The 16,432-nt window shown below is 44.2% G+C and overlaps 7 protein-coding genes across 10 annotated transcripts; 1 reads left to right on the top strand and 6 right to left on the bottom strand.

Moving 5' to 3' along the window:
* Window positions 1-151: 151 nt before the first annotated feature.
* LOC108117340 (ATP-dependent helicase brm) lies at window positions 152-13,379 on the top strand. 2 transcript variants are annotated; one of them, XM_017229713.1, is made up of 7 exons: window positions 152-240; window positions 481-795; window positions 852-946; window positions 8,328-9,602; window positions 9,666-11,328; window positions 11,392-12,183; window positions 12,247-13,379. In XM_017229713.1, exons 2-7 carry the CDS (start codon window positions 555-557, stop codon window positions 13,104-13,106), a joined length of 4,926 nt encoding a protein of 1,641 aa, XP_017085202.1. In that variant the 5' UTR covers window positions 152-240; window positions 481-554; the 3' UTR covers window positions 13,107-13,379. The 2 variants fall into 2 exon arrangements, with proteins under 2 accessions (XP_017085202.1, XP_017085203.1); XM_017229714.1 differs by having other exon boundaries at window positions 864-946.
* LOC108117343 (inositol monophosphatase 2) lies at window positions 1,387-2,999 on the bottom strand. 2 transcript variants are annotated; one of them, XR_001772884.1, is made up of 3 exons: window positions 2,290-2,999; window positions 1,615-1,958; window positions 1,387-1,560 (listed from the first exon to the last, which is right to left on the bottom strand). XR_001772884.1 is itself a non-coding variant. In XM_017229717.1 (2 exons), the coding sequence occupies exons 1-2, from the start codon at window positions 2,871-2,873 to the stop codon at window positions 1,676-1,678; spliced, it is 867 nt and encodes a 288-aa protein (XP_017085206.1). In that variant the 5' UTR covers window positions 2,874-2,999; the 3' UTR covers window positions 1,387-1,675. The 2 variants fall into 2 exon arrangements, 1 of the variants encoding a protein (XP_017085206.1); XM_017229717.1 differs by having other exon boundaries at window positions 1,387-1,958.
* LOC108117349 (inositol monophosphatase ttx-7) lies at window positions 3,642-4,796 on the bottom strand. 2 transcript variants are annotated; one of them, XM_017229724.1, is made up of 3 exons: window positions 4,305-4,796; window positions 3,983-4,086; window positions 3,642-3,922 (listed from the first exon to the last, which is right to left on the bottom strand). In XM_017229724.1, exons 1-3 carry the CDS (start codon window positions 4,782-4,784, stop codon window positions 3,652-3,654), a joined length of 855 nt encoding a protein of 284 aa, XP_017085213.1. In that variant the 5' UTR covers window positions 4,785-4,796; the 3' UTR covers window positions 3,642-3,651. The 2 variants fall into 2 exon arrangements, with proteins under 2 accessions (XP_017085213.1, XP_017085211.1); XM_017229722.1 differs by having other exon boundaries at window positions 3,856-4,127.
* Window positions 4,886-6,296, bottom strand: LOC108117344 (inositol monophosphatase 2). Its single transcript, XM_017229718.2, has 2 exons — window positions 5,774-6,296; window positions 4,886-5,396 (listed from the first exon to the last, which is right to left on the bottom strand). The coding sequence occupies exons 1-2, from the start codon at window positions 6,251-6,253 to the stop codon at window positions 5,022-5,024; spliced, it is 855 nt and encodes a 284-aa protein (XP_017085207.1). The 5' UTR covers window positions 6,254-6,296; the 3' UTR covers window positions 4,886-5,021.
* Window positions 6,698-8,068, bottom strand: LOC108117345 (inositol monophosphatase 1). The gene is made up of 2 exons (XM_017229719.2): window positions 7,338-8,068; window positions 6,698-7,276 (listed from the first exon to the last, which is right to left on the bottom strand). Exons 1-2 carry the CDS (start codon window positions 7,919-7,921, stop codon window positions 7,006-7,008), a joined length of 855 nt encoding a protein of 284 aa, XP_017085208.1. The 5' UTR covers window positions 7,922-8,068; the 3' UTR covers window positions 6,698-7,005.
* On the bottom strand, window positions 13,282-14,492 carry LOC108117347 (SPRY domain-containing SOCS box protein 3-like). Its single transcript, XM_017229720.2, has 2 exons — window positions 14,005-14,492; window positions 13,282-13,898 (listed from the first exon to the last, which is right to left on the bottom strand). Exons 1-2 carry the CDS (start codon window positions 14,293-14,295, stop codon window positions 13,380-13,382), a joined length of 810 nt encoding a protein of 269 aa, XP_017085209.1. The 5' UTR covers window positions 14,296-14,492; the 3' UTR covers window positions 13,282-13,379.
* Window positions 14,493-14,580: 88 nt separating this feature from the next.
* On the bottom strand, window positions 14,581-16,322 carry LOC108117342 (SPRY domain-containing SOCS box protein 3). The gene is made up of 3 exons (XM_017229716.2): window positions 15,812-16,322; window positions 14,953-15,514; window positions 14,581-14,889 (listed from the first exon to the last, which is right to left on the bottom strand). Exons 1-3 carry the CDS (start codon window positions 16,133-16,135, stop codon window positions 14,747-14,749), a joined length of 1,029 nt encoding a protein of 342 aa, XP_017085205.1. The 5' UTR covers window positions 16,136-16,322; the 3' UTR covers window positions 14,581-14,746.
* Between the last annotated feature and the right edge of the window lie 110 nt (window positions 16,323-16,432).

Consider the following 16,432-nt stretch of genomic DNA (forward strand, 5'->3'; position numbering starts at 1 on the left):
TTTAAAAACATGTTTAAATATATATAATTCATTTAATTAAATAATATTTCTTATACTCTCAAAAGTAATATCTTAAAAATATTTTCCGTGATCTGTGCTGAACGCGCCCACCATTATTGCCGGTTCACAGAGTTGCCACCCTTGCGTGACTTTTGTTATAGAGACGGCCGCCATTAGAGTTTTGCTGTCGCGTCGCGTTGAGAAAAGTGTGGAAAAACCGTCTAAAAACAGTGCTAATAGGTAATTCTTTCGGGCCCAAATAGATTAATACGACTGCGAACTTCGTGTGCGATAAGCGGGACGTAAAATTCGTCCGTTCTGGCGGTTCTTTTGCTGTTTATTTTGCATTTGCACCAGGCTGCGCAAAAAAGTGTGCCAAAAAACCCATACAAAAAGAGGCATCTTGATGGATTACATATCGTGGCTTTCGGTTCTATAATGTTTTGAAATATAGTGAATTGATGTTTGTTTTGTTTGCAGATAACGCTGCATTAGTTGCGTGGATATAAATCGAAGGATTCTCTTGGATAAAGTACAAGAAAAGGAGCTGAAATATGGCCTCGCCCTCTCCGGCGAACAGTCCCATGCCACCGCCACAGGCGCCCAGTCCGATGGCACCGCCCTCGCAGAGTCCCGCCCCCTCACCGCACAGCCCATATCCGCACCAGCAACCAGGTCCATTGCAAGGACCTCCACCACCTGGCCATCCCGGGGCCTACGGTCATCCCATGCAGCACGGACCACCGGGACAGGGTCCACCCGGCCATCATATGCCGCCGCACCATCAGGGGATGAGTATGTTTATCAGCTAACCTACCCGAAATCCCTCAGTCGCACGTAATTATCCGTAGTTTTCTCAAAAGGTCCTCACATGGGAATGCAGATGCCGCCGACGGGTCCAAATATGTCCCCTATTGGTTACCAAACCCATGGAATGCCACCCAACGTAAGTTAAACATTAATCTTACGGGAACAAAATATATAAAGCTGATTAAGCTATAATTATAAATTGGACCGATAAATTTCAGAACCCAGACTTTAGTTCAATTTTAGTTTTAGGTCCCAAGATTGTTCTTATATGTGTATATTCTTCTTTTCACAAGTATTTCTTTAAGAAACACGATTTGTAAAGTTTTATAAGTATTCAAATCTTTAAAATTTCGGACAAAATTGATCCATTATATATGATTTAGAAACAATCTTGGAATAGTGTAGCACAGAATAGTTTTTAAAAACTTTGCTCGGGAAAGGGATAAGAATACATATAATCTTTACAAAGTTTATAAATTGTTATAAAAATATCGATCTTTACTGTTTATATTCTACGGAGAGGTAAAATTTGCTGGAAATATTTTAAACCAAAGAAAAGTGAAAGTAGCATCATCGTTAACCTTCGTATAAACCCCTTTATTTATTTGGCAGCTTAAGGCTTAAAATTATGGTAACAAAATGTTCTATTGTAAAAAGTTGTTTTTCAAAGTCTTAGTTTAGAGTTGTTTGCTTTCCCGCCTTTTTGTGTATCGTATCCACCAGCTGCCGGCGATCAAAGCTGGAAGATATCTAAAAAGCTTTCAATTAGCAGAGCTTCCAACGTTAACTGAGAGTGCTGCTGACCTCCAAGCTTTTTAATTTAGACTGTTTTTGCCAACAGTTAATTTTGTATATCTTGCTAATATTACTTTGGCACCGGCTTGTCCCCCACCGACTCCTCTTGGTCGGCCTTGCGCAACAGGTCTTCAATTTCTTTGCGCAACTTTTCCGTTCCGGCGCAAATTAGATCAGGTTTCATTATGTCAAAAGGACCACCAAAGGGATGCGTTAATACGCCTCCAGCCTCCTTTACCAACAGGGAACCAGCAGCACAGTCCCAGGGATACATGTCCTCGATGTAAAAGGCATCCAAGTTGCCAGCGGCAACCATGCACAACTCATCCACCACACAGGAATATGCCAAAAGTCTAGGGATAACAATAATTTGTATTAAAGAAATCTTTTAGGTTTGTAAAAACTCTGCAAATTATTCCAAGGTATATGTCTCCGTATATAATATAAATGCAAACATGGAAATTTCTCACATGCTTTGAAATCTTTATATACGTATGTAAGTTGATGAATTTGCATGACTCGTTCAATTAATTCGAAACAAAAACCAATTGAAGCTTTAACTTGTTAATTATTGTGAACCCAGACATTGTTTGTTTTTGTATGCAAAAATATTTTGGAGTTTAATCTTGGATATATATTCTGTCTCTATAGTATTTTGTAATCAAAAATGTATTTATCACTCACCGTCTGGCATTTAATCCCACATGGTAGATCCTCTTGATGTGCTTGTTGGCCACCGAATGGACGTGCAGCAGGGAAACTTCGTAGGCCACATTGGCATTTTTTACACTCTCGCAGCTGCTCACATGAATGGGCTTTCCATTGCAAAAGGCTCCTTGGCCTAATTTCGTTGTGAAGAGTTTCTTCTGGACAGGATTGTTGATCACTCCCACCACAATCTGTTTGTTGATTGCCAAACCAATTGAAACACAAACGTGCGGGATTTGCTTGATAAAATTCGAAGTACCGTCAATGGGATCTATGATCCAAGTTGGATCATCAGTCAGGTCCCCAGATACATTGTTGTTCTTGGCCGTTGCCTCCTCTCCGATGAACTTATGTCCCGGATAGCTAGCCAATATTTTCTCCATAAGAAAATCCTCGATCTTGTTGTCATAATCGGTAACCACGTCGTAGAAATCACCTTTAATTGAGACATTTTTACTGGCCATTTCATAGCCCTCCATTAAAATCTCGCCGGCCTTGATGGCCAGAGGATAGATGAAGTTGTACAATTCCTCAATATCCGCTTGCTTAACTTCTGCCATGTTGCTTCTATATGTATCTCTTGACCAAATTAAAAAACGATCCGCTGTTGCTCAGCTCGCGGTGCCAACTAATCAGAGAGATTGTGCCCGGCTGGAAGTAGCTCCACGCTCCGGCTACTTTGTCTGGGTGGCGCTGGAGCTTTGCTTTTGCTTTTGGTTACATTCAGCAATACATTTATTCTCTGATTGTTTCTCGTTTTTGTTTTGCTTGCATCGAGTTTATGATCGCTGCGACAGCGTCCCAAAGCGTGTACTAAAAATTGGCATCTCAACGTGCTGACTACCTCTCCTTTATCTCAATTTGTTTGATGTACACAAATAGACAGACTCTTTTTTATCTTCATAGACAGCCAGTGTAGTCAAATAGTTGTAAAACCTGTTTTTATCAGCATTTTCCACCGCTCATAGACCTTATTGGATGATTTATATTTTCGGGCTGCAAGTCATTATTGCCAGAAAGACCTTGCAATCGTGGTGGTTTTGTGCTAAAAATTATCAAATCTTTTATATAAAGATCAATCATTTGTCTGCCTATAGACTTTGGTGTATTATGCCTAATAACTTTTGACAAATTAACAAATTATGGCTTTCCTTTCACTTTGGGAATTATGAATCTGTTCATCTATTCATTTGGCATTTTGTTTTGTCAATTTTCGTATTGTTTAATTTTTTCTATAACCCTCAACCTTTGTAATCTAATTTTGGTTTGTAAAAAACATTTGTTTAACCTTTATTAAAACTATTTTTTAGTTTTTATTAAACTTTTTTGGGATCTCTTTTATTCAAAAGTATAACCTGTGATCTGGTCAGCGTCCTTTATTAATTGTATTACATTCTTGGCCAATTCTTCAGTGCTAGTGCACACACAATCAGGCTTCATCACATCAAATCTTGATCCGCTGGTATGATAAACACTGCCACCAGCTTCCCTGAGGATTACGGTGCCGCCTGCCAAATCCCAGGGCTTAAGATTCTCAACATGATAGGCGTCACATCTGCCGGCAGCTATGTAGCAAAGCGTGAGAGCGGCGCATCCGAAGCTGCGAGTGCTGATAGCGAAATGCAGTGTAATTGATGTGGAATAGATCAAAGTTCTATGGGTCACTCACCCAGTGGCACTCGAGGCCAGTTTGTAGAGACGCTTCACATTTTTGTCCCGCCCCTTGGACACCACGATCAGGGAGATCTCATAGCCTACAACAGCTTGGTTTATCTGATCAGGGAGATCTCATAGCCTACAACAGCTTGGTTTATCTGTAAAAATATGTATTTTATTTTGGTTTAGCTTTTAGTAGAGAAATTTAGAATACTTTTCTCGAACTCCACAAAGTAGCTTTTATATTATGTTTTCATTTAACGAATGTTTAGTCACTGTGACTCTTATCTGTTCTAAAAGATTATGCATTATTTCATCAATTTCCTCACACCTACCTCTTTTACGTTAGAAGCCTCAATGGGTTGGCCATTTAAAAAAGCTCCGTGACCTTGCCAAGCAGAATACAATTCGTTTGCCGGTGGATTATAGACAATTCCTAGCACTAGCTCTTTGTTAATGGCCAACCCCACGGAGATACAGCAGTGGGGAATCTTTCGCACATAATTGTTAGTGCCGTCGATGGGATCTATGATCCAAGTAGGATCATCTGTTAATTCTGGATAGTTTTTGGCTTCTGCCAAAGCTTCTTCCGCAATAATTTTTGATTCTGGAAAGGCCTTGAGCAAACCTTCTGAAAGTGTAGCTTCTATTTGTCGATCGTACACAGTGACCAAATCATAGAAAGCCGACTTGATTTCATAATCAGTTTTTGGCTTCTGGAAACCTGCCAGGAAGAGGGGCCCGCACTTTCTTACCAGATCAACGGATATCTGGTAGTATTCTCTAAGTTTTTCCTCACCAATTTTGTAGCTCATGACTTGACTTTCGACTGATCAGAGAGGGAACTATTATTTCTGACCCAAACAGCTGTGAAATAATATTGCCTAAGCTTTTTGCAAAGCTTTTTCCAGTGGTCTTTTGTTAAATTTGTTTTTTTTATAAACTGGAATATTTTTGTTTAATCTCAAGCGATTATAATTTTTACAGTTGAATTACAAATGATAAATGTAGATACTGAGTTTACATACTGACTGGGTTGGTTACTGCTATCATTACTTGAATGTGTACTCTGTAATCTGGTTAGCCTCTTCGATAAGACTAATCACATTTTTGGCCAACTCCGGCGTGGCGGCACAGACGCAATCCGGTTTCATCACATCGAATTTAGATCCGCTGGTATGGCAAATAGTTCCACCGGCTTCGGTCAGGATTATGGCTCCGGCAGCTATGTCCCAGGGTTTCAGATCCTCCACATGATAGGTATCGCACTGACCCGTAGCCACATAGCAAAGGGTTAGGGCAGCACTTCCAAAACACCGCGTTCCCGTGGCATTTGAGGCCATCTTGTATAGTCTCTTCACATTCTTGTCCCTCACTCCAGCGGCATGAATCAGGGAGATTTCGTATGCAATCACCGCCTGGTTGATCTGGAAATGGGGAATATAATAAAATTGAGAGAAGAGCTTTTTATATGGGGTAATGTTAATCAATTAATGATATTCTCACGGGTGCACAGAAAGAAAACTGGTTAGGAAACCTTATAAAATATATAAACCTTATAATATAATAATATATATATGACGAACTGTAGTAAAGATAAAATATTTGATTAATAGAATGAGATGTTTTTAAAGCCGTCAAATTGTTAAAACTGTAAACGATATTCTTATCTCTCTTACTTTAACCAATATTTTTTTCCGTGCACCGATAAACCTGAGTGCAGGCAAAATGACATGCACGGTTATTTGTTAAATTTCGTTTATCTTGTTTGTTGCTCCCCAATTATATAAGCACTCTCTCTTACCTTCGTCACTTTGGATGTGTGGATGGGCTGGCCATTTAAGTAGGCTCCATGTCCCTTATAGGCGGAAAAAAGTTCATTTGCCGGTGGATTGTAAATGATGCCTACAACCAGCTCCTTGTTAATGGCTAGGCCCACGGAAATACAGCAGTGGGGTATGCGGTGGATGAAATTAGTGGTGCCATCGATGGGATCTATGATCCATGTGGGTGCATCCGTTAGTTCCGCTTGCCGCTTCGAGGCTGCCGACTCCTCTTCACCAATAATTAGGGATTCAGGAAAGGCGGCTACCAACCCTTCAGTTAGGATATCCTCAATTTGTTTGTCATAAACAGTGACCAAATCATAGAAGTCCGCCTTGACCTTGTAGTCCGTCTTGGCCTTCTGGTAGCCCTCCTGCATCAGAGGTCCACACTTGAGGACCAGCTTCATGGCCACATCGTAGTACTCCTTGAGCTTGGACTCGCTGACCGGGGAACTCATCGCTATTTCTGCTGATTGCCGACTGAACGACAGAACTATATCAAACGCCAAACAGCTGTGGAATAAATACGACGCGAGAGGAGAGCTTTTCGCGGAAGCTTTCTTCGATGCAACAGAACTTTGGACACATGGGAGAGCGGCGATAGAGTTGCCGACGAACTACTATTGTTTAGGATTGGGTGTGTTTATACATTGGTGGCCAGGCGATTAGGAACACGGCAACATATTTACGACTTTTTTCAAAAGTAATTACTCAGAACTCATCAATTAATAAATCAATTAAAGTTATATTATAAATATATTGGTGTTGATTTCTAGGAGCAATAAATTGGGAAATACGCTGAATATATAGGCAATGCAGAAGAAGTTTCGTAGAAAATGAAATTCAAGTTTATAACCTTGACAATTTTGGCCTGTGAATAATACCATAAAAAAAAACATGTATAAGTGATAAGAATCATTTATATAACTCGGGATTATCCAGAATATATGCTAGCATTACAGCTATATCCATGTCAATAGTGTGTTTGCATGATGAGTTGTCGAATCTTCTTTCTATTTTTATGTTATTAAAGTTTGCCTTGTGTGGGGTGTAATTATTGTTATGATGACATGGATTAACATTCGATTTAATCTGTGTTTGCATGATGATTCCAAGGATCCCTTATCATTGCCCGATTTAAATTAAATTCAGTTTTATGTTGACCATTAGACGGTATTCTTGTTTACAGATGCTATTAGGGCTTTAAATCTCACTCCTCGCCCACATGTGGCTCCTTATCAGCCTTTCGAATTAGTTGCTCTATCTCAGATCTTAGAGTCTCCGTTCCGGCACAGATTAAATCTGGCTTCATAATATCGAATGGACCACCATAGGGATGGGTAACCACACCGCCAGCCTCACGGATTAGCAAATAACCAGCTGCACAGTCCCAAGGATACATATCCTCAATGTGGAAGGCATCCAAGTTACCAGCGGCAACCATGCAAAGTGAATCTACCACAGCTGAATAGGCGAGAAGCCTGGAAAGGATTAAAAAAAAGGATAATAAAATGTCCAATAGTTTGATATTTGTTCACCCACCTTCTGGCATTGGAACCCACATGGTAGATTCTCTTTATGTGCTTATTCCGGATTTTTGGAGCATGCAACAAGCACACTTCATATGCCACATTGGCATCGTTGATATGTTCACAGCTGCTCACATGGATGGGTTTCCCATTGCAAAAGGCACCCTGACCCAATTTGGCAGTGTACAGCTTGTTCTGGGCAGGATTATTAACCACTCCAATAACAATCTGTTTCTTAATTGACAAACCAATAGAAACCGAGACGTGAGGAATTTGTTTGATAAAGTTGGAGGTGCCATCGATGGGATCTATGATCCAGGTGGGAGCGTCCGTCAGCTCCTTGGTCACATTGTTATTCTTGTGGGTATCCTCCTCGCCAATAAACTTGTGATCCGGATAACTTTCCAATATCTTGTCCATGAGAAATTCTTCGATCTGATTGTCATAGGCAGTGACTACATTGTAGAATTCCCCATCCTTGAGATCCACCGCTTTTCCTGCATTCTGATAGCCCTCAAGCAGGATTTCTCCAGCTCGTACTGCCAGTGGATAGATGAACTCGTACAGCTCCTCGATCTGTGACTTGCTGGCTGCCATCTCGGTTCTTTCTCCCTTTCACTTATCTCTGCTATCTTAATAGATATTATTGCCGTATATTGCCTTTTCCGACGTCGCTTAGAGTGAATCGAGTCGAGTACTGAGCACAGTCAACAGTGGAACGGGTTTTTGTCAGATTCAGTAACTTGGTTCACTGACTGCCATCCACTAACTGATATTCTGGGCGAGAGGGAGCTTTTTTTTTTAATTTATTTGCACTTGAAGTCAGCTTTTGCACATAATGGAATAAGCAGTACGTTTAACTTAAGATTTGCATAATGTTAAAGTTAAGATCTCGACTATTTTAAATATTTTAATATTTCATAAAATTTCTATTAATACCTTAAGGAAATTTAAACTACCTTTCTTAATTAATCAATTTATTTTTCTTTCCTACATTTTTCAGGCTCCCACGCAACCCTGCATAGTGTCACCTGGTGGTCCACCTGGCGGTCCGCCACCCCCGGAGCGATCTAGCCAAGAGAACCTTCACGCCCTTCAACGCGCCATTGATTCAATGGAAGAAAAGGGTCTGCAAGAAGATCCCCGCTACTCCCAGCTTTTGGCAATGCGGGCCACCTCAAAGCATCAGCATCTCAATGGCAACCAGGTTAACCTGCTGCGCACACAGATCACCGCCTACCGATTGCTTGCGAGAAACAAGCCTATTTCCATGCAGATGCAGCAGGCGCTTCAGGCGGCACAGCAACAACCACCGCCAGGACCACCGATTGGACCACCCGGGGCACCAAGTGGGCCGCCACCAGGGAGTCAACATGCTGGTCAACCGCCTGTGCAGTCACAACAGCAGCAACAACCGCCCCCATCAGCGGGAACACCGCCGCAGTGCTCCACACCACCTGCTAGCAATCCTTATGGTCCGCCAGTTCCTGGCCAGAAGATGCAGGTAGCTCCTCCGCCACCGCACATGCAGCAGGGCCAGCCTTTGCCTCCACAACCCCCGCAGGTTGGTGGACCTCCACCCATACAGCAGCAACCACCACCACAGCAACAACAACAGCAACCGCAAGCACCGCCACCGGAGCAACTGCAGCACCAGCTGCCAAACGGAGGCAAACCCCTCAGCATGGGACCCGCAGGAGGGCAGCCGCTTATACCAGCGTCGCCTATGCAGCCGCAAGTGAGGGGTGCCCTGCCAGGAATGCCGCCTGGCAGTCAGGTTCCACAGCCAGGTGGAGGCCCTCCTCGACAGGTACCTCCGGCAGGCATGCCCATGCCAAAACCGAATCGCATCACAACAGTGGCCAAGCCTGTGGGTCTGGATCCCATTACATTGCTACAAGAAAGGGAAAATAGGATAGCAGCCAGGATATCATTACGCATGCAGGAATTACAGCGTCTGCCTGCCACTATGTCCGAGGATCTGCGTCTGCAGGCGGCCATCGAGTTGAGGGCCCTGAGGGTCTTGAATTTCCAGAGGCAGCTGCGTATGGAATTTGTCCAGTGCACGAGAAGAGATACAACTTTGGAGACAGCGTTAAATATTAAGTTCTATAAGCGGACCAAGCGACAGGGTCTGCGGGAGGCGCGTGCCACCGAAAAACTGGAAAAGCAACAGAAGCTAGAGGCTGAACGGAAGCGCCGGCAAAAGCATCTGGAGTTCCTTGCCGCGGTGCTTCAGCACGGCAAGGACCTAAGAGAGTTCCACAGAAATAATAAGGTAAGTAGAATCAAAATTATTTTCAAAAGACGTAACCTAATTTATGTTTTCTTTGTCCACTAGGCCCAGCTTGCCAGGATGAATAAGGCAGTGATGAATCATCATGCGAATGCAGAGCGCGAGCAGAAGAAAGAACAGGAGCGCATTGAGAAGGAACGTATGCGCCGCCTGATGGCCGAGGATGAGGAGGGTTACCGAAAACTGATTGATCAAAAGAAGGACAAACGATTGGCCTTCCTGCTATCGCAGACAGACGAGTACATCAGCAACCTCACTCAGATGGTGAAGCAGCACAAGGACGATCAGATGAAAAAGAAGGAGGAGGAAGGCAAGCGGCTGATATTGTTCAAAAAGGAGCTGCTGATGAGCGGCGAGTATATAGGAATCGATGAGGGTAGCATTGTGGCAGATATGCGTGTTCATGTGGTGGAGCAGTGCACGGGCAAGAAACTCACGGGCGATGATGCTCCTATGCTGAAGCACTTGCACCGCTGGCTAAACATGCATCCTGGCTGGGATTGGATTGACGATGAGGAAGACAGCTGTGGCAGCAGTGAAGATCATAAACCTAAGGTTGAAGAGCAGCCCACGGCAGCGGAGGATGTTACCGACAAGGCACAACCAGCTGGAGGCGAAGAAGATCCCAAGGATCTGATTACCAAGGCCAAGGTGGAGGACGATGAGTACAGGACGGAAGAGCAGACCTACTATAGTATTGCTCACACCATTCATGAAAAGGTTGTTGAGCAGGCTAGCATTATGGTGAATGGAACGCTGAAGGAGTATCAGATTAAGGGTTTGGAGTGGTTGGTCTCGCTCTACAATAACAATCTGAATGGTATTCTGGCCGATGAAATGGGTTTGGGTAAAACCATTCAGACCATTTCGCTGGTAACCTATCTGATGGATCGCAAGAAGGTTATGGGTCCCTACCTAATTATTGTCCCACTCTCGACCTTACCCAATTGGGTGCTGGAATTTGAAAAGTGGGCACCAGCAGTCGGTGTGGTTAGCTACAAGGGTAGCCCACAGGGACGGCGATTGCTGCAAAATCAAATGCGAGCAACCAAGTTTAATGTGCTGTTGACCACCTATGAGTACGTGATCAAGGACAAAGCGGTGCTGGCTAAGATCCAGTGGAAGTACATGATCATTGACGAGGGTCACCGAATGAAGAACCACCATTGCAAACTTACCCAGGTGCTGAACACCCACTACATTGCTCCTTATCGGTTACTACTTACGGGTACACCTCTGCAAAACAAACTACCCGAGTTGTGGGCGCTACTTAATTTCTTGCTGCCCTCCATCTTTAAATCTTGCTCAACATTTGAGCAGTGGTTTAATGCTCCATTTGCCACGACCGGAGAGAAGGTCGAGCTAAACGAAGAGGAAACCATCCTTATCATTCGCCGTCTGCACAAGGTGCTGCGTCCTTTCCTATTGCGTCGCCTCAAAAAAGAGGTGGAGCACCAGCTGCCCGACAAGGTCGAGTATATCATAAAGTGCGACATGTCCGCCCTGCAAAGGGTTCTATACAAGCACATGCAGAGCAAGGGCGTTCTTCTTACCGACGGATCCGAGAAGGGTAAACACGGCAAGGGCGGAGCCAAGGCGCTTATGAACACGATCGTCCAACTACGAAAGCTGTGTAACCATCCGTTTATGTTCCAGCACATCGAGGAGAAGTATTGCGACCACACTGGAGGTCATGGTGTGGTGTCAGGTAAGTTCGGTTTATAAATTTTCTAAGCACATTCACTTAATTATTTTAATTTTCGCATTTTAGGACCCGATCTATATCGTGTATCTGGAAAATTCGAGCTGCTTGATCGCATCCTTCCCAAGCTGAAGGCCACCAACCATCGCGTTCTGCTTTTCTGTCAGATGACCCAGTGCATGACCATCATAGAAGACTATTTGGGATGGCGCCAGTTTGGTTACCTTAGACTAGACGGTACCACCAAGGCCGAGGATCGTGGTGAGCTGCTGCGCAAGTTCAACGCCAAGGGGTCGGACGTGTTTGTCTTCCTACTATCCACTCGAGCTGGTGGTTTGGGTCTCAATCTGCAGACTGCAGATACTGTAGTAATCTTTGACTCCGATTGGAATCCCCATCAGGATCTGCAGGCACAGGATCGTGCCCATCGTATTGGACAACGTAACGAGGTGCGCGTTCTACGTCTAATGACAGTCAACTCGGTGGAGGAACGTATTTTGGCTGCCGCCAGATACAAGCTGAACATGGACGAAAAGGTCATTCAGGCTGGTATGTTTGATCAAAAATCAACTGGTAGCGAGCGGCAGCAGTTCCTCCAGACTATTCTGCATCAGGACGACAACGAGGAGGAGGAAGAAAATGAGGTGCCAGATGACGAAATGATCAACATGATGATTGCTCGTAGCGAGGAGGAGATCGAAATCTTCAAGCGCATGGATGCGGAAAGAAAGAAGGAAGACGAAGAAATCCATCCAGGAAGGGAACGTCTAATCGACGAGTCCGAGTTACCCGATTGGTTGACAAAGGACGACGACGAGGTAGAGCGTTTCCACTATCAATACGACGAGGATACAATTCTGGGTAAGTTATAGTGTTAATATCTACGTATTTATTGAACTAACAATTTTTGTTATACCATCTTAGGTCGCGGCTCCCGGCAGCGAAAGGAGGTCGACTATACGGACAGTTTGACAGAGAAGGAGTGGTTGAAAGCCATCGACGATGGTGCTGAGTTCGACGAGGAAGAGGAGGAAGATGATTCCAAGCGCAAACGACGCAAACGTAAAAATCGGAAGGAAGAGTCCGACGACGATTCGCTAATCTTGAAGAGGCGGCGACGCCAAAACCTGGACAAGCGATCTAAGAAGCAGATGCACAAGATTATGAGTGCGGTGATTAAGCACAACCAAGATGGACGCACTCTGTCCGAGCCATTCATGAAGTTGCCGTCGCGCCAGCGGTTGCCCGACTACTACGAAATCATCAAGCGGCCTGTGGACATTAAGAAAATCCTGCAGCGGATCGAGGACTGCAAATATGCTGATCTCAACGAGCTCGAGAAGGACTTTATGCAGCTGTGTCAGAATGCACAGATCTACAACGAAGAGGCCTCCCTGATCTACCTGGATTCGATAGCCCTGCAAAAGGTATTCGTCGGGGCCAGACAACGGGTAACAGCAGCTGCAGATGCAGCCGCAGTAGCAGCCGGAGATAATACGGGTGAAGCACATGGAAATGGCGGGGGCTCCGATAACTCGGACAACGACGATGATGATGGTGGGGATGACAACTCCGACGACGAGGAAATTGCTACCACATCCGCGGCTGCTGTTAAAATGAAGTTGAAACTAAACAAATCTCTGGCCAGTGCTCCGTCAACGCCCACGCAATCATCGTCGCATGTGGGCAGCGGAGCAGCCACCACATCCAAGAAGCAGACGCGTCGCAAACGGTCTCAAAAGAAATACACTATTTCGGACGACGACGACGATGACATGGACTAGCTACCGTTGGGAGTGATCTTTAAGCGCAGATCGTCAGATGTCGAAGGCATGGGCAATTGATTTTTAGTTAGCTTAAGTTTAAACCCTTTCGAGGATGATGCTTACCAAAACCCTTTGATGAGAGTTTTCTGAACCATCTACCCTCCCTATCAGGCTTTCTATTCATATTTCCTAGTTGTAGGTTCAATTATGCACGCACACAAGATTTATTTCTCCCAATTCTATTGATTGTATATTTTCGTGCTTTAAAATAAATTCATACTTAACATAAAATTAATCGGACACAATTTGAGATAGGCTGTAAAAAGTCTCTGGTTTTGAGTAAAAAAATGGGAAATCCAAGAACCAATACGACTTAAATATTTGGCGAAGTCCCGGAATTTGGCGAAGTGCAGAGAGCTTAGCCGGATGCTTATTCGACAGTGATTGAAAGGATCGTAGCTGCATCGTATCCAATACTGACGTACAGTTGATCAACCTTATCACAGACTGTCCGGCCGTAGAGCAGACCATTGGATATATCTTTACATCAGGATCCACGGGTACATTGGTAAATGCCACACCTAAACTCGTTCGGTTCAAATAAAACTCTATGTGGCCGCGTGAACGATCCAAGTAGACACCAATCAGAGTGCCCTGGGAAAAACTGTGGCAGTAGGACACCCGTTTGCCGCCATGTTGGAGCCGCCCGAAGTATGAGAGACCCCAGGAATGAGCATCAAGACCCAACCCTGAGACATATCTGAAGTCATACTGTCCGAGGTCTAGGTTTTGAGTACCTATACCAAACATCTGGAAAGAAGAAATTAAATTACAGATCAATGGTAAGGCACAATTTTTCCATCTTATCGGTTGAGTTAAGCCGGGTATAAAGAGTTGATAACCCGGCCCGACTTACCACATCAGTACCGAATAGAGGAGAGACTGCGAGCATTTCCCAATAATGTATCATGCCTGGTTGCAGACTCTGCTTTCCCTTCACAATCGCGGTTCCCCGACTTCGGGAATGGTGGAAAACTATGTCTTTACCAAGGACCATTACATCCAAGTTTTCAGAGTCGTCCCATTGCCAGGGATATTCACCGACGTACTCGCCGCAACGACACTTTAACAAATCAGGTATATGGCCTTTGCAGCGGGCTATTTCTATAGAGCTAGGGAACGAGCAGTCGCAAAATTTGTAAGCCATGACACCGTTTCTTCAGAGTCCACCAAATTATATATGATAATAATTCTTTGTAGGATAGGAAACACTTCTGATCACACCAGAGTTTTGATTCTGACTGAATGATATTTTCCAAAAACAAGATAATGCTAGTCATAGTGTTTGACGCAAATTTCTTAAATGGGCATGATTTGAAACTATTATTATGTGTCAAAAAAATAGTGTCAAATATTGTAACTGTCTGAAGTTAACTTTCAAACTAGTTAAATATTAGATTCAGATTAACAGATAAAATCCAAACAAACAATATTTCTATTTTGTTTATGATTTCGATTTCTTTTAATTTACAAGTCGACTTTTAAAAAGTTCAAACAACGTATGTAAATACAACGTTATTTTAACAATTCTACATAATACACTTATAACACTTCTTCAAATAAATGCACATTTAAATAATTTGATATGTTTCGAAGTGTTACAATAGGTAGTGGAAGTATTCGTCGCACATCTCGTGGACGGATGCGGGGTGCTCCTCGTCCCCGCTATCACTGCTCCGTAACGTGATCTTGTGGGCATTGGCGTACAAGTCGTCCTCGTCAACGGCCGCATCGTCAGATTCTATTGATTGCAATAATGGAAAGAGTGATTAATTAGATCGAAAACATGTAGTAAGAGACTTACCTCGGTATTTTTGTTTGCGCCCTCGTCTTAGCTTGGAGCTAGAGAGTACCGCCTCGTCGCCCAGATCCAATTCGTTTTCGCGGGAGTTCCGGGAATAACGAATTGGCGGCGCTAGGAACCAGTAGGACTGTAGGATACCCCTGAGACCCGGCATTTGACGTAGTTCAGCTAGCTTGAGCGGCTGCTTGGACAAAGCTTGGAAGGAACGCAGCTGCAGCGTCACCTGTTGCGACGTGCAGTTGATAAGCCTTATCACAGACTTGGCTGCCGTCGAGCAGACCATAGGATATATTCTTATATCCGGATCCGTAGGCACATTGGTGTAGGCTACACCCAGAGATCTGCGGTTCAGATAGAACTCCAGATGGCCTCGCGTTCGATCCAAACAGACTCCTATTAGGCAACCCTGCGAGAACTTCTGACCGTATGGCAGCTGCTCACCGCAGTGCTGAATCCGACCGGAATACGAGAAGCCCCAGGACTGGGCATTGGTGCCCAGAGCCGAGACAAAGTGGAACTTGAATTGCCCTAGATTAACGCTCTCCGTACCGATGCCGAACATCTAGAAAAAAAGGGAAGCCGATTACAAAGAGACGTATTGTTTACATTGAACTTTTGCTGGCTTATCATCTAGTTGGACTGTCTAGTGAGATTTCCTCGTCCCTGCGCATCTGTTATCTTATCGTCGCGTTGTAATCTGTAATCCGTAGTACAATGATGCGAACAATTAAGTCGTCTCCAATGGAATTGAGTACACCAGATGCCTAGCAGGCACTGTGCTATTTTAAGGCGGCGACTTTGACTGACATTCATCTCGCGGAACATTCCAACTAGTTGTCAAGCCGGGCTGATAACTCACCACATCTGTGCCGGCTAAAGTCGTGATGACGCGCATTTCCCAAAAGTGGACCATGCCTGGTTTAAGGGCCCGATCTCCCCTAACAATCGCGGTACCTTGGCTGTATGTGGGATGAAAGATAATGTCCCGGTCGGTAACTAAGGCATCAGATTCGTCTGTGGAGTGCCATCTCCATGGACTAACATTGCCAGGCTCATCCTCGCCGCATCGGCAACTGACCAGGTCGGGAATGTGACCCTTGTGATTGGTGACCTCGATGGAATTGGGGAACGGACAATCACAAAAGCCGGGATTGCAGACTTCCTGGTGCGGGGGTAGTAACATTGTGTTTCTCTGATGTTTCCCTTCTGTTTACCCGATGCTTATGCTTTGTGACAACCGTGTGCAATGATCTCGAACAGTCGACGGACCTCAAATGTTTCCAGTTAAACCAGCTGCAGCCTCATATATAAGCTCATTTTTGATGTGACTGAACAATAAACAAAAACGATGCGCTGTAAATAGACGTCAGCGTCGCTGCCTGCGTCGCAATTAGTGTGACCAAATAGATCATTTTGAGCGGGAAATAAGAAAAATACTAGCTACATTTTTAATAATATAGCAGTTGAACACATAATAATT

Source organism: Drosophila eugracilis, unplaced genomic scaffold, assembly GCF_018153835.1.
Source record: "Drosophila eugracilis isolate 14026-0451.02 unplaced genomic scaffold, ASM1815383v1 contig_1825, whole genome shotgun sequence".
NCBI lineage: Eukaryota > Metazoa > Arthropoda > Insecta > Diptera > Drosophilidae > Drosophila > Drosophila eugracilis.